The 24304-nt window shown below is 43.9% G+C and overlaps 2 protein-coding genes across 7 annotated transcripts in view; one reads left to right on the top strand and one right to left on the bottom strand.

Moving 5' to 3' along the window:
- FHOD3 (formin homology 2 domain containing 3) overlaps positions 1-8839 on the top strand; it is a 237779-nt gene extending 228940 nt beyond the window's left edge. Inside the window, exon 21 of the mRNA XM_011986117.1 lies at positions 8227-8839. Within this exon, the coding sequence (XP_011841507.1) occupies positions 8227-8309 (83 nt within the window). The 3' untranslated portion in view covers positions 8310-8839. The remainder of the gene's footprint in view (positions 1-8226) is intronic.
- TPGS2 (tubulin polyglutamylase complex subunit 2) overlaps positions 8804-24304 on the bottom strand; it is a 49437-nt gene continuing 33936 nt past the window's right edge. For 2 of the 6 annotated variants that reach the window (XM_011986119.1, XM_011986132.1), the window contains one exon: positions 15301-15888. In XM_011986119.1, coding sequence (XP_011841509.1) covers positions 15631-15888 — 258 coding nt within the window. In that variant the 3' untranslated portion in view covers positions 15301-15630. Of the gene's footprint in view, positions 8968-15300; positions 15889-17505; positions 18986-19033; positions 19173-24304 lie in introns of those variants that run through there. The other 4 variants (XM_011986127.1, XM_011986121.1, XM_011986128.1 and 1 more) reach the window with 4 other exon arrangements.

Here is a 24304-nt window from a genome sequence, read left to right as displayed (position 1 = left end):
TCTCAGTTGCTCTAGGCCAAGGCAACGCTTCCATTTTTGCCTATCTGCAGGGTGTGAAATAACAGTTCCTGTGGTTTTAATTTACATTTCCCTTCACTCTAAGGAGGTTGAGCCTATTGCCATTTGCATCCATCTCTCCTTTTGTGTATGATTTGTCTATATTATTGGCTCATTTTTTGTGATAGGAAATCTCCTTAAATAGCTTTTGAAATGAAACTTCCAAAAGACTTTTTGAGGTCTTAAGTAGGTTATCTTCAGTAGTTGCCCTTTACTGGCCTCCTGTTAGTTCATTCAAGGAGGCCAATAGCTACTTCAAGGTCACCACATGGCAGGAACCTGCACACCAGTTAACTTCTGGTCTTTCTGGTGTGAGCAACCTCATTGCAGGGCTCACCATGGGGGAGGAGCTGGGAAGAGCCATGGAGAGGTGGGCCAAGGGAGAGGGTTGGACTAAAGCTGTGAAGACAGAGCCATCCCATTTGTCAGGTGCGTGGCACCCTGATGGAGGGTTGGAAGGTTTGGATCACGGACCTCAGACAGGAGACAGCATAGGACATTGGACTGGCTGGTCCCTGGAGGCCCAGAGCATGTTCTCCTCCAAGTCTGCACGGCCCGATCCTCTGGTCTACAGAGATCCAAATTCTTAGACTCCTGATTTCACTGGGCACAATAGCGCAGTGATAATTAATTTTCCTCTTCAATCTGGCCAGAGAGATGTTTTTGCCTGTTTTTGTGGCTGACATAAAATAATTTCCTGTGGTATCGTTTCCATTTCAATTTTATGCAAAACAGCCATATACTCTTTTTATTGAGCCAAACACATTTTTCCTGTGACACAGTTACTATAACAAGTACAGCACAGAATGGATGTGTTTATCTGTAATGGGTTTATTAGTAATGGCACTATCAACAGAAATTTAAGAAGGGAGAAGTTAGACTTTGATTTCTGTTATAAAGGGATGATAAACTCCAGCTTTTCACAGAGGTTAAAGGAACAAGAAAAAGCAATTTGCAAAATCAATGTGCAGTTTAGCGGTTTGGGCCTCATGCTGAAACAGTGCTGTATTTGATTTGTTTAATGATGGCAATGAGGCAAGTGGATAATGAATAACCAACATATTTGGGCCATAACTCATTTGGCTAAAGACAATAATAGTTCTGCTCTTGCAGGAAACGAAACAGAATCCATCCCATAACCTTGAAATTTATGGCCCGCAAGGCAAGGATCAGAGATAATTAAATGTCTGCTTTCATGTTTGATGCTGGTGACTGGGCCCACATGTGCTGAACGTCCCTGAAGCCTGAACTTTGCAGTCAGCTGGGATAGCCAAGGGCATCATAATCGATTCACAGGTTCCTATGGCTCACATCGTCTGCTCTCCCAGCTGGTGCCAATCAGAGGCACATTGAGTAAAATGTTTCAAATCGTCCAGGTGATCTGTAGCCTGTGAAATGGCTGATCCAGCTTATCTCGGGCGCCCCTCCCCCGCCCCACACTGGATTCTACCCGAGGATCTGCAGTAGCACCTAATGATTTCTAGAGCTGATTAAAGATGGACTAGCCTCTCCTGTAATGACAGCAGAGGGTGCCTGTGCATGAGCACAAGACACGGGACAGGAGGATAAACAGAGCAAGTTCAAGAGAGAACTGAGGTCTCTTCCCTAAACCCAGGTAGAGAGTCACTGCCTTTTAGAGAGCATCCGTTGCCGCAGAGCAGGGCCAGGCTGGAGGCCAGGACACTGATATGCTAAGTCAGAAAGTCGGGGCTCAGGTGGAAGCCTCGGGGTTAGTGAGGCGGATGCAGGAAGAGTTTTGAAGTGTTTCACTGCATTACATGGCTCTCTGGTGGTTTCACTTTTAGACAAATCACCTTCCCAAACAAGGGGAACTGGCACATTAAAGAGGAGGTTTGTCTATAAGTCGCCCCGGCAGTGTCCGTCTGAGTGCCAGGTTCAAAAGGATGAAGGAGCAATAAAAAGACGAATCCAAGAACCTGTCTTTCCTGCCTTTTTGAGGGGAGGCATAGGGTTCCCATGGTGGTACTCAGGGAGGTGTCATGCACCTGACCGATGGATGTTACAGTATTTCATCATTTTTGCTGAGTAAAAATGACAGACCCTCCGCTGTCTTTACAGGAGGAGCCAGTCCATCTTTAATCAGCTCTAGAAATCATTAGGTGCTACTGGAGATCCTCGGGTAGACTCTGGGCAGTGGGGGCGGGGAGGGGGGCACCCGAGGTAAGCTGGATCAGCCATTTCACAGGCTAGAGATCACCTGGATGATTGGAAACATTTTACTCCAAGTTCAAGTGGAATCCATTTCCATGCTCAGGAATGCACACATGCCCACAGCAGGGATGGGGCCTGGGTCTCATGTGAGCGACTTGGCCTTACCGAGTATCAGTCATCTTTTGTATGATGAAGGCAGTAGTGCCAGCTTCCCAGGGCGGTTGTGGGGTTAAGTGAGGCATCTATGACAGGTTCCCACCACCTTTCTTCCCTTCCAGGCTGTGTCTCACTGCTGCCCAAGGGACAGATTGCTGATGTGAATTCGTTGCTGCCTGAAGGTGCTTAGGGTCTGCTGTGCACATCCTGACCCAACTGTCTGCTCCTTCCACCCACCTCACTCCCCACCACACCGTCCACTTCACTCTGGCTTGCTGCAGTTAGTAGCCCAGATCGATCTTCACCACTTTTTACCCCCAGAATGCTTGCGCCTGCGCACATAAAGGCTGCATTGTCGGCCATAGCACTTGGCCAGCACTGTTGAGAAACCCCAGGCAGAGGGTTGACACTCTCAATCTGGGAAGGGGAAAGGCAGTTTTGTCCTGCCCAGAACTTAAAATATTGTGGAAAACTCTGAGTCTGTCGTTTTCTGAGCTGCCTTTCCTTTCTATCCTTAGTTTAGGTAGATTCTCCCAGAAAACAATGGGCAAAACTTACTTCTTCTTTCAGGCCAAACTCTCCCTTTGCCCACCCCCAACATGACTCACAGGAGGAGGCAGTTGGTGCTCACACTTTACTTGACAGCTTTCTGTTCCGTTCCTACCTGGGAACCAAAAAGACTTTTCAGGAGAACAGGATGCTAATGTAGCCACAGGTACAGGAGAGGGGCATGGGCTGGGCTCTGCAAGGCCAGGGAAGCCACAGCCAGACCAGTGACGGCAGAACGAGTATTTCTGAGTGCCATCTCAGCCTGAGTGAACTTCATTTTGGGTTAGATGGAACTGGGAGACTTCAACCTTGTCACCACAGACTGTCACTGTCCTGAAAACCCCGCCTTTCCCTGCATCTCAGATGACAGTGATTTAAATCAGGGGCCCCAAACCTGGTCATCTGGTTACCCAGGGAAGGTTCAAATGCAGTGCCCGAACCTCTCCCAGAGACTCTTGGTGAGTCCAAGAAATTGAATTTCAGTCAACTAGATTTGGGAATGTCTGCTTTTTGTTGTTGTCCTGGGTTTTATTGTTTCAACTTTTTATTCTGAAAAAATATTAGACTTACAGAACAGTTACAAAAATAGTAGGACAATTTTTGGTACAGTACTATTAACCGAACTGTAGGCTTTATTCAGATTTCACCAGTTTCTCCACGAAGGTCCTATTTTTGCTCGATGATCCTACCCAGGATTCCACATTGCATTTAGCCCTCATGTCTGCTTAGTCTCCTCTAATCTGTAGGGATAGTTTGTGACCTTGGTATTTTTGGAAAGTACCGGTCAGTTATTTTGTAGAATGTCTTTCCATTTGGGAAGCTGTGCATATGATGGACAGGATTTTATGTGAAAAAAAAGGAAGTCCCAGGGAGCACATCTGGCCCTACCGTTTTACCTCCACTCAGGACAAGGAGGGCGTGCATGGATGGTGTGAACAGCGGCCGAGCCAGGGACCTCCCAGCCACAAGACATGGACATTTAAGGCATCTTTAAGTTCTGATATTAGTCAGCTAGAATCCTAGACACATTGCTCCCAGTATGCCTGGTAGAAAATCTTTGGGATCTTAGGGATTAAAAAAACCCAAAAAACTGATTTTCAAATTACACTTGACAATTATGTGCAAAAAAACCAGAAATAACATCTGTCAGTGCTGCAAAGGGGAAAGCGCACAGATGGATTTCTGTCACCTGAAAGTAAAGTTGGGTCAATTTCCTGTTGATATGAAAGATGGTCAGGAACGGTCCTGCCAAGCATCGGCAGTGCACAGCTGTTTCCAATGTGGGCTGTGATCCAAAGTCGGCTCACACCCTTCTCTACCACTTACTTGTGAGCCTGCCAGCCGGTGACCAGGTTCTCTGGTCCGGGTTTGCTTGCTTATTGAAGATAAAACAAGAGTTCGCATCTCATAGTGTTTCTATAAAGATTAGGTGGAACAACCCATGTAAACAGTCAGTAAATGGCGGCTGCCATTGCCATTGTTCTCGGATGCGACTCATCTTGGTAGAATCGCCTGCGAACCCTTTGTGGGATTTTTTAATGTTTTCATTTCTAGAGAGGAAGAAAAAGAACTTGGGTGTTTCTTCCTAAGTTCCCAGACAGTCCTGTGCTGCATGCTGGCAGCAGAGGCGCCCTGCATCAGATTCTTCCACCATCACTGATACTGTGAGAACTGTCACCAGGGCCTGGGGTGCAGGGTGGCTGCTGGTGCCTTCAGAGTGACCCATGCCATCTATGGCAGAGTTGCGAGACAGACAGGGATAAACATTTCCAGTCTGTTCTCTGTTATGAGCTTTCGGGGGAGGCCGTCCCGTGGGAAAGGCTGGAGAGCAGCTTTGATTCAGCTGGAGCATTTGAGTGGGAAGCAGAAATGAGGAGTGGGGAGAGGCCCAGGTGTCATCAGACCGCAGCCAGCCCACCTTGCCGCAGTGCTGGAGAAGCCTTTCTACTGGGTGGCGGAGTTGTTTCTGCTGTGGAAGTTTGCTGTGTACCATTTCATACCTTGCCAGCACCTGTTTGCTGGCCCCCTTCTTTTGTTCTCTTATGTCCCCAGCCTTTTTTTTTGCTTTCTGGAAACTTTCTGAGAGCCAGCTCCCTGTCTGGACCTGGTCTACTGCCCTGAGTGTTTCTCCCCACACTGTATCCCTGTCAGGCCCCGGCCTTTCTCCGCAGAGGCTGGCATTGCAGAGGCTCAGGGTGCATATGCACATGATGTTTGATGAATGACAAAGGAACTGATCAGCAGTTGACCAGACACCCAAGGGGGCCCTTGTTGCACGTGACTTGAATTGGGTGCAAGACTGATTTCAGCTGATTACTTTTTTTTCATGTGGTCTTTCAAGTGGTAAGGTGAATTAACTTTGGCTAACAAAGGAAGGGTTCAGATTCTCAAGGTATTTTTCATTATACCAAGGGGCTAACATATATCTAAGAGAATTTATTTTTCACATTGCCATGGAGGTCCATAGAAAGTAGGATTTCATAAATGGGGAAGACTTTTCCGTGAATACTCGCTTTTCAGGGATACATCTGGTAAGCTAAGGGAATGAAGCCTATGTTGGCTTTTCCCTCACAGCAGAGGACACATGAGCCCCAGCTAGAGGGTGAAGGAGGGTCCCAAGGGGTCTGGAATATCCAAACCATGAGTAGACCCATGAGGGAGAGGGCACAGGCTCTGTGCTGTCAGGCAGCAAGGCCCATGCAGGTACCATTTAGTTCTGTTCCCTGAGCCTGTCCCAGATAGGCTGGCCCAATGCCCAAAGCTATTAAAAGACTGTTACATGAGCTGTAAGGTGATAGGGCCCTTATTCAAGTATTAATATTTATATCAACTGAACTGAGCAGTTACAGGACTAAAGCAAATGTGCAAACAGAAGTGTTGAGCATCTTTAAATACCTTCATGGGTAAAATGTCTGTGGGGTCTTCTGTAGTCATTTGGCCAAAATATATACCTAAACGGACAAAGATTCATAGACTGATGTCCACACCACCTTCTGTGGCTGGTGAAATTTAAGATGCCCAGCTAGTGCAGCATGAACTACTTCTTTTTTTTTTTTTTGAAATGGGGCCTCGCTCTGTCACCCAGGCTGGAGTGCAGTGGCACGATCTCAGCTCACTGCAACCTCCACCTCCCAGGTTCAAGCGATTCTCTGCCTCAGCCTTGTGAGTAGCTGGGACTACAGAGATGTGTGCCACCATGTCTGGCTAATTTTTGTATTTTTAGTAGAGATGGAGCTTCACCATGTTGGTCTCAAACTGCTGACCTCAAGTTATCCACCTGCCTCAGCCCTCCCAAAGTGCTAGGATTACAGGTGTGAGCCACCATGCCCAGTCAGCATGGACTTCTTTAGGAAGTATTTTGTATCTTGGTTAAGAAGTCTCAGCAAGAGGTCTTCCTTGTCAAGAGAGATATTTTATCTTACTTACTGTTGTTAAAATTATCTTTCTTTAACAAACACTCTAAGGAGTCTTTAAAGAATGTAAAAGGTTATCCAAACTAGTATTTTTACTGCTGCCCCATAGAAAAAATTCTGTTACTCAGTTGAACGTAATCTGCCTCCAGCTGAGACGTAGGAGCCAAGCATTTTGTCTTGTTGAGCCAGACATTCAGTCTGGAGGCCAAGGGATCAGGGGTGGGGGAAGTAGTAGCTAGTGCAAGAATAGCTACGGATAGATGGCTCTGGGGCCCAAAGCTAGGCTTGGAAATACAGTAGTTGCAGTGACACGATTTGAGAGAACCTCTCACCACATATCCCATGTCTCTCTAAAAATCCATACTTGATGTCTGTAAGTGTTTTGATTCTTTGAGTTAAATGCTGAGCACACAATGAGTTCTCAATAAATCACTTGTTGATTGACCAACTGATGGATATGATGTTGACCCCTGTTCCAAGTGCTGATTCCTGGAAGAGAAGGAGCCCTTTATTTTCAGAATAGATATTAGTCCCCATTGATTCTGCCATGGACATAGGTCTTTCAGATCTTTTGTCCACAGGCTGAGTGAACCTTTGTTTAGGGGATGATGGGGAGGCATAGACCACGTGGTGTGGCCTGCAGATGCATGAGGTGGGCCCTGGCCTCTGGGGAGTGGATGAGGGGAGTTGTCAAAGGAAATGGGGAGACATTAAGGGGAGCTTACTTTCTCTGAACTTTGATCAACAGCCTGCCCTGGTCATCTCAGGAACTCTGGCTGATTTGGGATTTAGAGTGAAGGCAGATCCATAACGTTTCTCTTCTGAAAATGAATACCCCAAACTCTGTGCGACCTTTAAAGAAATGCACAGTGGGTCAAATACAATTTGTAAATTAAGGAAAATGTAATCAGCTACCCTTTCAAATGAAGACTTGTCTTGGGTGAGGCAGCTACCTCCTCATTCACCCTTATCCAGCCTTTATTTTGATGTTGAAATTGAAATACTAAACAATGGGAATACCATCATGCCAAGCTAAACACAAGCCAATTCTAAGTCAGTTAAGTATGAGCATCCCTCCAGTTGCCAACGGCAACCCCCCAGTGAGAGTGATCATTGGCCCTTCTTGAGTCTTGTGTGTTCCATAGAAAACAGTGACCAATTCCACCCAGAATAAGTTTGGCAGTTTGCTCCTTAGCCTCCATTCCTCGAGGAGCCACTGGTTATTTTAATTACTGTCTCCAGAGGCCTTTTAATGAGTTGAGGCTAAGACCCACAGTACTCATGGAGAGATCTGTCCTCACTGCTGCCCCTTGCCCTGGCTTCATGAACTTGCTCTGGGGGGCCATGGTTCTTGAGCATGTCCCCAGCTATCGCTGGTCCTGCCTTGGATTTGTGAGGTTGCTGGGTCTTGCAGAACCCCTCGCTGTGCACTGGTTGCCTCACCTCATTTATATTAGTGGAGCTTGCATTTTCCTCTCTGGAATCACCTTCCCAGCTCTGATACACTCCTCATACGGGGCAGATGCTGAGGTCTCTCCTGCCCTCTGCACTTGTGCAGTTTGTACCCCCTTCTCATATGCCTCGTGAGGGTGAGCCCCTCCTTTCTCTCCTCTTTATAAGTGCCCCCATCACTCCTCGCGGCCCTCCAGATCAGCACCTGTGGCATTGTTAGGCCAGCCTGTGTAGCCCCAAACGTTTGCCCTGGCAGACAGACTTCAGGGCACTTCAGCAAGAGCAGGAAGGTGCAGTGTGAACCCTCTGGCTTCTCTGGAAGTCCCTGGGGAGAAGGGGGGACTGGGGTCCTGACTGCCCCGTGCCTTGCTGCTCATACTTCCTTTTCTTCTCATCCCTTTGGCTGCGGCCTGCGCCACCACTGCAGTGCGAAGAACCCTGAAGAGTGGCCTGACCCCGGAAGAAGCCAGAGCCCTGGGCTTGGTTGGCACCTCAGAGTTGCAGCTGTGACACTCATGGGGTACTCCCAGGAGTGTGCTGAGCAGAAGGCAAGCTCTTGCTGGATGAAACCTCTCCAGGTGGGGTTGGGGAGACTTGACATTAACATCCAACAGTTTGAAAAGGGAGAGCTCAATTCCCAGTGTCACCCCATGGCTTGTGTTGCCTGCTACGCATTGACTTGGATCTCCAGGAGTCCCCTGCACATACCTTCTCCATCGTGTCAGCTGTGTTTTTCTTGATTCCATGACACCCGGTTTTATTAGTTCCAAAGTGTGACACCTTTTCTGGGCAAGGAACAGCCCCTTTAAGGAGCAAATCACTTCTGTCACAGTTATTACGATAATATGAGGCAATCTGATTAGCTTCACAGACTGAGTCTCCACAACACCAAAATATCGAGATGTAAACCCCAAACTTGTACACAAAAGAAAGCACAGATTGTTTACCAGTTGTGGATTTTAGATGTACCAAATGTTTATACAAATACATAAATGTACACCATGTTTCAAATACTAAATAAATAGAGTTTAATGCCATAACGAGAAATTTTATTCTCCTGGGAACAGGATCTTAAACAGTTCCGCAGGCTCGCCTCTTCAGAATGGCAACACTCCTCTCAGTGTCATCAGAAACACCCTCGCTTGGAACGGCCTTCAGATCCTGTGGGCTCTATTTTGTTAATAGAGTGAGTAGCATCAACAGTGTGCTCTTTGGAACTCCTTTTATAATTGGGCCTAAGTCCTTGTTATGGGACATGTTAGCTGTTGTTAACCTAACATCTATCACCTTACCTGTGTGGGTTTTTTTTGCCCCATCGTGATGTGGAAGCAAAAATGAGAGTAGCAGTTTACAAATCTGAACTATTCCACAACTCACTCACTGGCCTCTTATGTCAAAATTCATTTTCTCAAAAAATTTACTAAATCACCAAAACAAAATGGAAATGTAAAGCTCTGTGTACAGCGAGCCGCAGAATCGCATACTTAGTATTGTCATGCCTCACTTAACGATGGGGATATGTTCTGAGAAATGTGTTGTTAGGCAATTTCATCATTGTGCAAATATTATAGACCATACTTACACAAACCTAGATGGTACAGCCTATTATGTACCTAGGCTATATGATACAGTCTGTTGCTCCTAAGTCACAAATCCATACAGCATGTGACTGACTGAATACTGTAGGCAGTTGTAATAGTGGTATTTGCGTTTGTAAATATACATAAACATAGAAAAGGTACAGTAAAAATACAGTATCAAAGATAAAAGGTGCACCTCTATAGGGAACTTACTATGAATGGAGCTTGCAGAACTGGAAGCTGCTCTGGGCAGGTGAGTGGTGAGTGAATGTGAAGGCCTGGGACATTACTGTGCACTTTTATACATCTGGCAGCATAATAGGTTTGTTTATGCCAGCATCACCACAAACACGTGAGTACTGCAGTGCACTATGACATTATGACGGCTACAATGTCACTGGTGATAGGAATTTTTCATCTCCATTATAATCTTACGGGACTACTGGCATATATGTGGTCTATAGTGAACCAAATCACTGCTCTGTGGCACATGACTATGCATGCTTCTCAAGTGCAGGTCATCAACAGCTCAGATCAGAGGGGAAGGCACCAGGAGAGGCTCTAAGCAACTGTAGAGCAATACTGAGGGGGCTGAGGCCCAGGTGGTGGTCATACCCTCCACAAGCCCCTTGGCTTGGGGTCACAGAGGAACCTCTGTCTCTGAAAACAGGGAAAGGTAAACCATTGCAGCAGGGATTTTGAGGGGTTGAAAAATCATCAGGTCTCTAATTCCATCTTTGTCCCACTTTTAAAACCTCTGTAGGCCGGGTGCAGTGGCTTACACCTGTAATCCCAGCACTTTGGGAGGCCAAGGCAGGTGGATCACGAGGTCAGGGGATCGAGACCATCCTGGGCAACGTGGTGAAACCCCGTCTCTACTAAAAGTACAAAAATTAGCCGGGTGTGGTGGCGCATCCCTATAATCCCAGCCACTCAGGAGGCTGAAGCAGGAGAATTGTTTGAACCAGGGAGTCAGAGGTTGTAGAATCACACCACTGCACTCCAGCTGGTGTGACATAGTGAGACTCTGCCTCAAAAAAAAAAAAAAAAAAAAAAAGCCTCTGAGAGTCTGCATTCCTGAATCTGGGGATATGTGATTTATAGGCAATGTGCAGTAGCATTGCTTAAAAAGCCAAAGATAATATATTTTCCCCATAGGCCTCTGTGCCTGTGTTCCCCTCTCCACTCTAACCCCTCTTACGGAGACAGGGAGCTTGTTGAAGCAGACATTTGTCAAATAGTACATGATGGATGTGAACACCCCAGGAGAGGCTAGAACTTGCAAGAGTTGGGGCTGTACATTATAGACTGTTGAGTTTAATCACCTTACTGAAAAGAATACATAGGGTAGTAATAGTCATTTTCCATATGCTTCTAAATAACAGGTCCAATATTCCGCTTATGGTTTAATAGTTTGTGAGAGTGTTCGCCTATTGCTTGGCACTGAATGCAGATTTGGAATATTTGTATGACATGAGATAATGATGCACAGACAAAAAAGCTGCATTTTTGTCACACTGTTTAGTGAACAAATATGTCAGTGTCCTCCTGAGAGTCCTTGGTATTCTGCTGAATTGTTGCTTTAGAACGGAAGGTCACATTTAGAAGGAAGTGATTGAATAAACCTAATTTAATTTTGTTTTAGGGATCAAAAAGTTCTCAGAAGCAGCAAGCAAGGTCAACTAATTTCTTGCTTACAGCTAAGTAAATAGGGTCTCTTTTATTGGGTCCAGCAGCTTGAATAGTGCCACTGTAGTGTGGGAATAAGATAGGGTGGTGGTTCCCAGCCCAGTCTACACATCGGACTGACCTGGGTGCTTTGAGCACTACTGATATTTCTGTCCCTCCACCAGAGATTGTGGTTTAATTGGTGTAAAGGGTGGCCTGGACTTTGGAACATTTAAAAGATCTTCTCATCTCCTTCCCCTCGATTCTAATGAGAAGATAGTATGGAAATCACTGGGTATTTTTCTCTCTCTTTTTTGTTGGGGGGAGATGGAGTGGGAGTTAGAGACTGAAGATGATGTTTTTGAGAACTTTGCAAACCCAATAATAATTCCCCAAGACAGAGCTGGTTTTTAATCACTATCAGGTAACTGTGATCAGCTAGGACATGTTTGAGCAAAGCTGCCCTCACACTGTGTGCCCAGAGATCTCTGCTGCTTCCTTGCCTGCCCTGAAAGCCAGGAGGCAGTGGCAACTGAGTCCCTCACTAAACATTTGGAAATGAAATGAACGTTGGAAAAATCCCCAGTAACATGGGAGGAACATTGGAAGGCCAGCTCTTGCCACCTCTCTCTTGATTCTTCACCTACAGAAATGCCTGCCAGCTCAGTGGCAGGACAGACATGCTGAGACAGAGGTGAACCCAGAGCCCTGTCCACAAATATCAAGGAGCAGTCAGGGTGTGCCAGCGAGTCCTGGGAGCTCTAGAACCTTCTGCTCCAGATTCCTGCTCTTCCTCTTGGATTATTCAAATCCCACTGGGGGACTAGATCCATCAAAAAGGCGTAGAAGAGCCGATAAGAAAAATCAATTTGTGTTGCTAAACTTAGTGGTTCATTAGTTTTTCGTGAAACTAAGGGGTGTTTCCTATTGCTTGTTTCCCCTCTCTTGATGCCACTCATTCTGACGGCCTCTATGAGCAATTCTTAATTCAGGATGTTAAATTTTTCTAAAAGACCTTCAAGAAGCATGAAAGTGAATAGTACCTTACACTTATAAGATGCTATTCCTCATCTGCCTGGTAATGACCATGGATGTTCTTGCCCCTGTGTCTTAGCACCTATGTCCTAGTATGTATTGAAATTACAAAACTGCCAGAAAAAAAAAGGTAAATACTTTTCAAAGGTGTTTGGATTTGGGTTTCTTTGGAATATTAAGGTTTTTTTCTTTCTGTTTAAAAAATAACTTAAGGATCTGGGGATGGAGTGGGAGGGTGCACAGGGCCTTGGAGGGCTGATGACCCAGTTTCGTTTTCTTCCAAGTCCATTGTTAACACAGTGCAGTGGGGAAGAACAGGGGCCAGGAGTAGGAGACTTGGTTTCTAGGCTCCTGGTCTGTGAGTGGCCTCTACATTGTCCATGGCTCCCAAATCTACTATTTCTGTGTTCATGGATACACGTAAGATGGTATATCACCAAATACCACTGTAACAGGTTGAATGACGGCCATCTAACAGTAGCAGGTCCTAATCCCTGGAACCTAGAAATGTTACCTTCTGAGGAAAGTCTTTGCAAATGTGATTAAATTAAGGATCCTGATATATGGGGATTATCTTGGATCATCCGGGTATTCCCTAAACTCAGTGATGAGTATCCTTATAAAAGAAAGGCAGAGTGAGATTTGATACACATTAAAGGCAACGTGAAGACAGATGTGGAGATTGGAGTGACCTGGCCACAAACCATGCAATGCTGGCAGCCACTAAGAGCAGTAAAAAGCAAGGAACAGCTGTAAAAGGCAAGGAACAGGTGCTGCCCTGGAGCCTCCAGGAACAGCACAGCCCGCTCGACACCTTGATTTTGGCTCAATAAAACTAATATTGAACCGCTAGCCTCCAGAAATATGATAAAATAAATTTCTGTTGTTCTAAACCACTAAGTTTGTGGTGATTCCTCACAGTATCCTCTAAGAAACAATACAACCACCAAAAATGTGCACTGCGCGCCGGTTACGGAGGTAACTGTGCGCCAGGCACTTGGGATTCATCTGGGAAAAAGGAGAGTCATGGTCCTTCCCCTTAGGGCCCTTTCCTGGGGCCTGGGAAGGAGTCATCTACTGAAATTAAAATTTTAATTCATCTACCACTCTGTAGCCATATCTAGATTTTTAAAATCAGAAATCATTTTATCAGAGAGAGAAGTACAAATAACACCAAATTGCCTAAGACGGGATGAAATGCCTTTGCAAATGCAGTGAAGGTATATGATATTAAAATGCACCATTCAGTTTGTCAAAAAAGGTGGTCTATGTGGTAGAAAAATCAGTTGTGTTTGCTAGACAATTTGTGGAGGGAAAATGGACTTTCTGAGTGATTTCTAAAAATAGCTAAAATGTTATTTATTGAAGGCATCTCTGTGTGAGCACTTCATAATGTATTATTTAATAGAATCCTTATAGCCACTCTGCATTTTCATTTTTCATATAAAGAAACTGAGGATGAGACATACTGAATAACTCTCCAAGGACAGACGATAAGAAGTGATATATCCTGGCTTGTTTCACCAGTACCTGGTTATTTTCTTGTTCTTTTAGAAATCTTAAGACAGCTGCTAGTTGAATATCAATAGTCAGCTATGCTTTGGGGCACAAAATATGCAGCCCAGTCTGAACTGGGGTGGGCCTGGTGGGTGGGGAGCCAGCCAGTCCTACTTTGACCAAGCTGAAAAGTCCTCGAGGCCTAGTTATGTACAGGGTGGAAGCACTGTACCTTAAAATTTTCCTGGCCAGGCGCGGTGGCTTATGCCTGTAATCCCAGCACTTTGGGAGGCCAAGGTGGGCGGATCACCTGAGGTCAGGAGTTCGAGATCAGCCTGAACAATATGACGAAACCCCATCTCTACTAAAAATACAAAAATTAGCTGGGCGTGGTGGCATGTGCCTGTAATCCCAGCTACTCAGGAGGCTGAGACAGGAGAATCGCTTGAACCGGGGAGGCGGAGGTTGCAGTGAGCTGAGATCGCGCCATTGCACTCCAATCTGGGTAACAAGAGCGAAACTCTGTCTCAAAAAAAAAAAAATTTCCTGAACACTGAAAATTTTGTTCAAGGTTGGCAATCATGTACAAATTTCACATCAATTATACTTAATTGGTAATCCATCCCACATCCAGCCATTGCTCCATCTATGTACGTTCAGCACCAGTGGGAAAGGTTCAGAAGTAGAAAATATTTTTTTGTGCTTTGATGATAGAGTCATTCCCACTCTGATTGGTGAATGGATATGGTGAGAGGTTATTTGGATTGCTGAGACTTGCCCGAGGGAGGACGAAGCCCATTTTATTCTCCTAATAAGCACTATTTAATGTCTTTAAGAATAATTTTTGTTTAAGAGGATCCACTTGAGGAAGTTAAGATTTAGGATTTTGGGGGATTTGTAGTTCAAACACAGTTCAGTTGTTGACAATAGAGACTGTTCCTAATTACTGGATTAGTGACAATGATTCCAGAATGTTTTGACATTTAAAACTACAGCATTATATGTATAGGAAAATTAGATAGGCTGGATAATTAGAAGTGTCAACAAAAAGAATCATAGGATCTGTAACTCTGGAGAGGAAACTATTTCTTATAAAGGGTCAACCAAAAGACAGGCACTTTGAGGAGGGTAGAACAGGGAATTATGCTGAATGGGTTGGCCAAGTATACATACTCAACGGTTACAGGAGAAGCTATGAATATTCACGAAGGTGGTCCTAATGCATATGTACTCAATAAATGTGTTACATATGGCCCATGTTCACTTAGGGGTGGAGACTTAAATGTATTACAATTAAGCCCTATACATCAAAAGGTGAAGCAGAGACACGAAGGCACTCAAGTGTGCAGCCTCTGTGAAACTGGCCAGGACCAGTCCATGGTTGGTGGTCTTTTACCAAGAGAAAGTTACAGAAATAAATGTCTTGCCCAATCAAAGCATAGTTATGGCTGATAGAATAAGGGGCCAGTTAGCATCTGGTGGTGCTCTGTCACCCAGGCTAGAGTGCAGTGGCGCAATCTCGGCTCACTATAACCTCTGCCTCCCAGGTTCAAGCCATTCTCCTGCCTCAGCCTCCTGAGTAGCTGGGACTACAGGTGCCCACCACCACGCCAGGCTAATTTGTTTGTGTTTTTAGTAGAGACAGGGTTTCACCATCTTAGCCAGGATGGTCTTATCTCCTGACCTTGTGATCCACCTGCCTCGGCCTCCCGAAGTGCTGGGATTACAGGCCTGAGCCACCGCGCCCGGCCAATTGTTTTATTCTTTAAGTGTAGGGAGGGTGCATGACTTACCCCTTGGCTGACATGGCCTTAGGTCCTGTTTATTATTTGGTATCTTATTTTCAGAGTTGTTCCATCAGTCTTATGATGTCTATTTTTAAATCAATGCTGATCAGTTGTTGTGTCTAAAACCACAAAAGTGAGGGGGTATGATGAGGTGTGTCTGACCTCCCATCCTGTTATGGTCCGGAACTCAGTTTGTAAGGCTCTCTAGAGTCCCCTTGGCCAACAGAGAGTCTGTTCGCTTTTTTGGAGTTTTATCTGTAGTTCTCAGAAGCAACACCTAACAGTGAAATATAGCACATTCTTGCCATAACTGAGGAATGATTGCAACACTGCTGTTCCCATGCCGTTGGATTGGTGCCTGCTGCACACACTGCAGCTCCAGGGCTTCGTGCCACTGCCTCTTTGCTTGTGGCCAGTCCCCATGCCTGCAGAGACACAGCTCCTCAGTTCCCATTGGAGGCACTCAACAGCCAGTTTCCAGTGAACACATTTTCTTCTATTCATTTTGATATTGTAAGTTATCTGGTGTAGGTGGAAATAGGAATAGGTGGGTCTTGGTTCAGAGTTTAAAGATATTCCAGAGTCATGCATAGCGTGTTACAGGTAGCACATTAAATCAGCCACAAGGTGATAGGGGGCCTTGTGTTCCTCTGTGTCAGCAGCAGTTTTCCTGAACAGTGAGAGGTCACTGCAGTACGTGAACTATTCAGTTGGCCCAGCTAAGCAGACGATTTGGCTTTTTCTCTTTAAGAAAACTAACCAGAAATTTTTTTTCCCTTCAGAGAGAGACTCCACCCCTAATAGTACCTGCCTAAAAATGCTTTTAAGCCCTCACTGCTCTTTGGGGAGGGCGATCCCATTGGGGAACAGCCAGATGCTTTTGGGCAGGGCAATGGGCTAGGAAATAGATAAAATTGCCTTTCCAAAAAAACACTTGTCATGTACTCAAGGGAATAATTATAGTTTTTTAAATTCCAATTTTCAAATAAGAACTGAATAAAAATGTGGTAGTTATACAGGAAGAGCTGGCCGCCTGGGACAGTTCTTGTAGCCATTTTATCCAGTCCCTGAAAAGAGGGATCCTTAATGATACACTTATTTAGACAAGGTGATTTTACTGGAACTCAGCACACAGCAGCAGGTGGTAAACTGGCTACAGAATAGAGCAATTCAGTCAACTTCAGAGGCTTCTTGGCTTAGATGATTAGGCATGCGATTAGGAATGTCATGAGAATAAAGGAGCTCATTCACAGAGATGCAAGACATCCTCAGAAATGCGGCCTCAATAGAAGGAAATGAGCTCTAATCCAGCTAGCTGTCCCTCTATCAGCAGGTGGTATGAAAAAATCACATGTCTTTGGAAGAAAAAATTGCCTGAAATTCTAAGGGTTGTGGTAGTTTAGAACTTTCTCAACCTATCTATCTGTCTATTGATCAATCTATGTGTGTGTGTGTGTGCATGTGTATACACATATAGAAGTTCACTAACTGTTGGGTTAAATTAAACTATATGGACTTGTGTTTGTGAACAAATGTAAGACAGATTTTTGAATTTGTCTTGTGCTCGAATTCTGTTTCTGATATATTGAAGATGGATTACCATTTTTTAATGGCCTAAAAACCTGATTTGTGAAGATAGTTATTTAGGCCACAGCCATCTATTTTAGAATCTAATTTTCAAAGGAAAATTAGAGTTTTTCTGATGAACACTGAGTTGCTCAATAAACATACATTCTAGAGCCCCAGCATCACGTCCCAGAACCTGTGTAGCCAGGATCTAGAACCACCTGTGGTAGCAGATGTGGCCTGGAACCAACAGGCACTTAAACCCTCAAGTACCACCCATGTCGCCATCTCTATCCCATGAGATGGCCTTGTTTTCAAAATAAAGTTGAAAAGTATAAAGCTGGGCGCTGGGACCTTGGTAAAGGTGAGCTGTTTTTCCAGAGGTTTAATCTTGTCCTTAGTGTGTTCCACACTTAAAGCTTTTGCTTGAGGGATGGGGTTTCTCCTTTATACTCAACTATGCTCAGGCTGTTTGTGTCCCTGCCCTAGGGACATATTCTTTTCTAGTCTTTATGCTGGGGAAGAAAAATTAACCTAGCTGGTCTTCAGGGGAGTACCAGTTACCTCAAAACATGTTTTTTTTTTTTTTTTAATTTTAAATTTTTGTGGGTACGTAGTAGGTGTATATATGAGATATTTTGATAACAGGCCTGCAATGTGTAATAATCAAATCATGGAAGATGGGGTATCCATCCCCTCAAGCATTTATCCTTTCTGTGAGAAATATTATTTCTTGAACAACTATTTCTGAGGCTAGGACGATGATCCCAAACCTAGCCCCCTCTGCTCCCTAGGAGGGCAAAGGAAATGAGCTGCTTTAAGATGAAGAAAATCCTGAAGACCTAGAACCTGCTCTTTACTTTCCCACAGCTTTCCATACTGGAGACTGTGCAGAGACCTAGAGAGGCTGGGGCTGCCTTGGGGTCTTTGACTATCACATAGGGAAAGCTCAGAACTTGCACAGCCCACGGTGCAGCTAAAATGGGTAGCAGCAGGCTAACTCATCCTTGGCTTTTCCTATGAGCCACGGGCTGCAAAAGTAATATGTGAAGTAGAAAAGGATGTTGTGTTTTCGGTAAAAAAAAAAAAAAAAAAGTCTTAAGATTAGGTAAATATCCTTATTCTTTGTTGACTATAGCATAGTATAAAATGGCTTTTCTGAATTTTCAGAGTTATTCTGAAAATTATAATATAAAACAAGCCATGCTTGCTCTAACTAGGGCTGCCCAGTGTAACGTTCTGTGATGATGGAAATGTTCTATATATAACTATCTAATATGGTAGCCACTAGACATATGTGATTACTGAATACTTGAAATGTGGCTGGAGATTGAGGAACGAATTTTAAATTTTTATTTTAGTTTATGGCTATGTATTAGCACAGGTCTGAGAGAATACATACCTTTATATGTACTTTATTGCTATTTATTCCTTTTATACACAGGAAGTTTTTATGTTAAATTTAGTTTTGTATAAAATTGCTTTGGACTGCAGTTTCATCCATCAAGCACATGAAACAATGTCTAAGAAACTATGTGATATGGTTGGCTGTGTCCCTACCCAAATCTCATATTGAATTGTAGCTCCCATAATTCCTGTATGTTGTGGGAGGGACCCAGTGGGAGATAATTGAATCATGGGGGTGGTTTCCGCCATACTGTTCTTGTGGTAGTGAATAAGTCTCACAAGATCTGATGATTTTATAAGGGGTTTCCCCTTTCACTTGGCTCTCATTCTCTCTTTGCCTGCCACCATGTAAGAGTGCCTTTTGCCTTCTACCATGATTGTGAGGCCTCCCCAGCCACGTGGAACTGTGAGTCCATTAAACCTTTTTCTTAAAAAATTACCCAGTCTTGGGTATGTCTTTATCAGCAGCGTGAAAATGGACTAATACACTATGTCCACCCTCTGCCTACATTGTGTTCTGAGTCTTGGGAATTCTTATCCACAAAGGAGAATTCTATGTGAAGTCAATACTATCAAATATACACTCCTCTCTTGACATATCCCACCTACAAGATGCAATCTCTCCTCAGCAGAGTCCACATCAGACCTGTGAGTATAACCCTGTGATTATAATACATGCCATGGCAGAACGCACATCTTTAACAGCTAAATCCACCTTACAATAATGCTTTAAAAAGCAGCATTTCAGTTATTGTGGTGGTGGTATGTGTTTTCACCATGTCACACTGTGGCTGGTCTTCACTACTGCATTTCACCCTTGTCACCTGGGAATTCTGTTCACAAAATATTTTATCCATGTGAGACTATGTAGTTGGTTGGATACTGAAATCATCAAGATAGATGGTTTCTTTCATAATGCTCACATTTATCAAGGATGGTATTGGACAAGGCCTGGGTGCTAAGAGCTATAGGGAACATAAGGATGTGAGATTACAAAGATCCCATTTTCAGAACCACAAAGGTACACTGTCAGATAAGAGTTTTGAGCCACAGCTAGTGAGTGGCAAGAGGCAGTCTGGGAGACAATGTTTGGATGCCAAGACATTGGAACATTGCTAACATCTTTTATTATGGCACAGTTTTATGACAGGGATGGTCTGTGGGCTGAACTAAGGTATCCTGCCTTTAAAGTAATGACTGTCTTTTTATAATTTGCATAAACATTTAAATTAACAGCATTTTTACTTTTTTTTCCTCAATTTTGCTTGTTGTCTGTTCCTACTGGTCTATCCTGAAGTATGAAGCAGTTCTTGATTTAGCACAAGATTATGTATTAACTGATTTTAGGTTTATTAATGGTTCATGGGGTTCCATACTAAGTAGCAATGGATTTTCTAGAGTAACATAAAGTCCCTATCTGATATGGTCTGGATTTGTGTCCCTGCCCAAATCTCATGTCAAATTGTAATCCCCAGTGTTGGAGGAGGGGCCTGGTGGGAGGTGATTGAATCATGGCGGTGATTTCTGCCTTGTCATTCTTATGATAGTGAGTTCTCATGAGATCTGGGTGCTTAATAGTGTGTGGCACCTCGCCGTTCACTCTCTTCCTCCTCCTCCAGCCATGTAAGACGTACCTGCTTCCTCTTCGCCTTCTGCCATGATTTTAAGTTTCCTGAGGCCTCCCCAGCTGTGCTTCTTGTACAGCCTGCAGAACTTCAAGTCAATTAAACCTCTCTTCTTTATAAATTACCCAGCTTTAGGCAGTTCTTTATAGCAATGTGAGAATGGATTAATATACCATCTCAACACTGAAGACACAGAGGACATAGGCAAGGTGACCAAAAATTAATTGAGTGGTACTGGCATGAAGCACTTCACCTCAAGGAGGGTTCTCCTTGTGGGCTAGGGATTCCCAGAGGCCTCTGAGGTGGAGGTGGACTGCAGCTGGACCTTGGGAGGAAACTCTAGGTGTAAAGGCACAGAAAGAGACCAAGCTGGAGTTTTGGAGAGAGTGAGTGGTTCAGGAGAGCAGGGCCAGATAGGTAATATAGAAAGTCAATGGCTGGAAACAAAGGTTGGGATAACATTATAAAAGAAGGGGCAAAAGAGGAGCTAACCCTTCTGAATTCTCAACTATATATTGGCTCTTTTAATGGTCACAGTTAACTCCATAATGGAGGTCATATGTATTAACAAGATAATGCATGGCTGGAAAAACAGAATCCAGTCTGGTTGCTTAAGTCAAAGGAGGAAATCTGGCTTGGTGTGGTGGCTCATGCCTCTAATCCCAGCATTTTGGGAAGCTGAGGTGGGAGGATTGCTTGAGTCCAGGAATTTGAGACGAGTCTGGGCAACATAGGGAGACTGCATCTCTACAAATGATAATAAAAAATTAATCAGGTGGTGTATGCCTCTGGTTCCAGGTACTTGAGAAACTGAGGTAGGAGGATTGCTTGAGCCCAGGAAGTGAAGGTTGCAGTGAGCCATGATTGCACCACTGCACTCCAGCCTGGGCAACAGAGTGAGACCCTGTTTCCAGAAAAAAAAAAAAAAAAAAAGAAAGAAAGAAAAGAAAAGAAATAGGCAAATTCATCTCAAGATCCCAAGGGTAAGAGCACAGTCAACTTGGATTGGAAACCCACCTGGTGTCCGATCAACTGTAATGAAGGAGCCAGACTTTACTGGACAAATATAGCTACCAGGGACTCTGGGAGTGGCTACTGGAGAGAAAAAACTTATGGAGCAATTGCTAAAACATAAAGCGGTGTTGTATAAAAACCAATAGATAAATTGAACAGAATTATTTAAACAAAACTGAAGGAGTAAATATGGGTCTACCTATGGCATGCCTGGTCATGAGTTGATAATTGATGAAACTGGATGATGGATACAGGGGGATTCATTATGCTCTTCTATCTTTGTAAACATTAAAAACTCTCCATAATAAAAGGTTTAGAAAAATACGTGCATTTATGCAGAAACTATAAAGGTCCCTTGGTCCTTCTATTCTAGTCATTATATATGCTTTACTGGAATAAAGACAGATTTTGAATTATTCTTCATGCAGTAAAAGCAAAACCACCCAGACCCATTAAGTAACAAATTTCAGACTTGGTGAGCATCACTGTCACCACTTCAGTTGATTAAAAATCTTGATGGCTGGACCCTTTCCTGGCAATTTTGATTTAGTAGGTCTGGAGGGGAATCTGGGTATCTTACTTTCTACACATGATTCTAGTGGCACTGGTGCATGTCAGCTTTAAGGGCTAGATTCTGTGGATTATCAGGTGCAGGCTGCCCCTTTTCATTCCTATCTTTGGCTTGGTTACTTCCCTGCCAGCAGCATGATGATGTAGCACTTTATGTACAATCTTAACTACATCGATGCATCATGAGGCATTCTGCCATTTATTCTCATTTTGTGACTGCAGCATACTGTCTTTTTCCTGGGCAGTTGATTTATAATACAGCCCATTTCCATTTTAATAGCTTTAGTTTCAAAACATAAATTTCTTGGGTATTTTTTTCCCAATTTAACCCACTCAACCTCCTGTTGTTGGGTCTTTTGCCAGAAGTGCTCCCTTCCTCCTTTACCAGGGCCAGCTTCATGGGTGGGCGACCTGTGCAGTCACACAGGGCCCATACTCAGAAGGGCCTCACACTTAGTTTAGTGCTCTTCTAGCCCTATTTTATCTTTGAACCTGTGTTCTGTAAGTGAAGTCTGATGGGACAACAGAATATATGCATGAGCGGAGGAGACATGTGCAACACATATCCAGTGTTCCTTACTGCCCCATTCACATGTAGCCTTTGTGATCCCCTGTGAGCAGAGAACTCCACTGGACCCATGATGTGTCAGAGCTCGAAGAGATTCAAAGTGTGTACAAAGTAAGCATCTTATATCTACAGCTGAGTAAGTGGGGGATGCTGAGAGCCCCAAAAGGCTGCACTTCCCATCTGAACCAGACTGGCTTCAAACACAGAAAGAAGGCAATGGCATTCTAAGAAACACGAATGACCAAGGAGCCCTATCATATCCTTTTTTACTCATGTACATTCCTGTGTTAGTCAACCACTTATGCTGAAAATACCAAGAAGTGAAACAGTAACAGTTGAGTTAGTTTTGTACAGTGTTTCTACTGTTGTGGTAAGAATGAAATACATATGCATACAGTATGTAAACATAAGCTATAAAATGCAAATTGTGTAATTTTGGTGATTCTGCATGAGTTAAATAAATGCTCATATTTTCATTTAAAACTGGAATTGCATAATATAAAGATGAATAGTAAAATGCATGATAGGAATTTAACATTTAAGTTTTTAGTTAGAACAGCATTAAGTAGCAAATAAAAAACACCGCCATAACAAGTTGAGAAAGACACTATGGAAGAAAGGAAAAACGTTACATTTTAGTACCTGTAAAGGCAATGTTTTCCTGCTGTATGCACAAAAGCCCCACATGTTCATTTTGTACTGGATCCTGCATATCATGGAGTCAGTTCTGCTTTTCCCTGCTCAATCCTTCTGAGGCAGGTCTTGAGCCTTTCCTTATCATAACCCCCTTCCTTTGATAGCCTTTTGAGAACTCCCTCTTGATTGCCACGGATTTGAGGGGCACCGCTGACCTCCTGGTTCCTCCGCTGTTTCACTTGTGGAATCCAGGACTGATTTAGAAATTCTGTGATTCAGGGGATCCTCAAGTACTAAAAAAAAAGGGTACCTGCTGCAGTGGAAGATGACATAACTTCTCAACTCCCTTCTAACCTCGCTTGTCTTGGAGAAGCAGCCAAATGCTAGAATCTCTTATCCGGTGCTGGTGGCTCTTCCTTTGATCAGCTCTGGCAAGAAAAATACTTCTGGAAGACTAAACTCCAGCTATTGTCCTCGACAACGTGGTCTCTCTATATCCTTTTCTGCCACTCTATGAATTGTTGCACATTTATAAATCCTTGAAGTATAATAACCTAAACAATTAAAAGGGCCAAAATGTCTCCTAGAGAATATGTGACAATCATGTTATGGTTAAAACATACACACACACACGTACGTTTAAAATGACCACACTGAATTATAAGTGGTTAGTTTTGGGATTGCAAAGGTAAGAAGTCTCGCTATTTTAAAGCAAATGAATAAGCTGTTAATATGACGCTCAGTTTATGCTCCCAAAGACTTTCAAGCACTAATATTTCAAGACTTTGAACTATTACAAGAATGGGGAAGCAGCCAGTTAGAGCTTGCCCTGATCCTTGAAGCCTAACTTTTCACCTTGGTTTTCCTCAGGGGCTATGGAAAGTGGTAGGTGGAGGAGATATCGAAGGCTCTTTCTCATGAATATCTATCATTATTGTCACCAATCAAAATAAACATGTTTCAGAGCAAAAGTGCATGTGGAGAATCCTGCGGACTGCTCTTAGTTCCCCAGTGGGTTTGGAAGAGGGAAACCCTGGGTTGATTAGCAGATAGACAGTGCAAAGGAAGGAAGCCTGGCCAATCACTGGGGTAGAGAGGTCAGGAAAGAGCGAGTGAGCCAGCTGGGACTGAAGTGTGCAGATGGTACAGGCCCCTGCACCTCATTCCTCAAAACTCCTAATTCTCTAACCTCTGGGACTTCAGTACAAAAACTGCAGCCACCCCAAGAAGTTGGGGCTAGATGGGTGACTCCCCACTTTCCCTGTTGGGAAGTAGGGTGAAGGCCTTGCTTCTGCCCACAGCCAGGACTGTAGAGGGAGGAAATAAATAGGCATTCCTAATTGAAAATCTGAGCAACCTTCTTTGTAAAAATCTCACTAAATGTAGTAGGTATGTCAGATTTATCTTGTGTCAAATATTAAGCATATATAGGCTAGAGGTCTAGTACCCCCATATGTCAATGGGAAAGTGATTTCTGAATTACAGGCAACTTGCTTCCAAAAGAACTCTTGGAAGCCCACCCTGTTCTAAGCAGGAGACTGCTTGTCCTAAG

This window comes from Mandrillus leucophaeus, unplaced genomic scaffold (genome assembly GCF_000951045.1).
Source record: "Mandrillus leucophaeus isolate KB7577 unplaced genomic scaffold, Mleu.le_1.0 Scaffold294, whole genome shotgun sequence".
In the NCBI taxonomy this organism is placed as follows: Eukaryota; Metazoa; Chordata; class Mammalia; order Primates; family Cercopithecidae; genus Mandrillus; species Mandrillus leucophaeus.
This window is presented reverse-complemented; position numbering and strand designations above follow the sequence as displayed.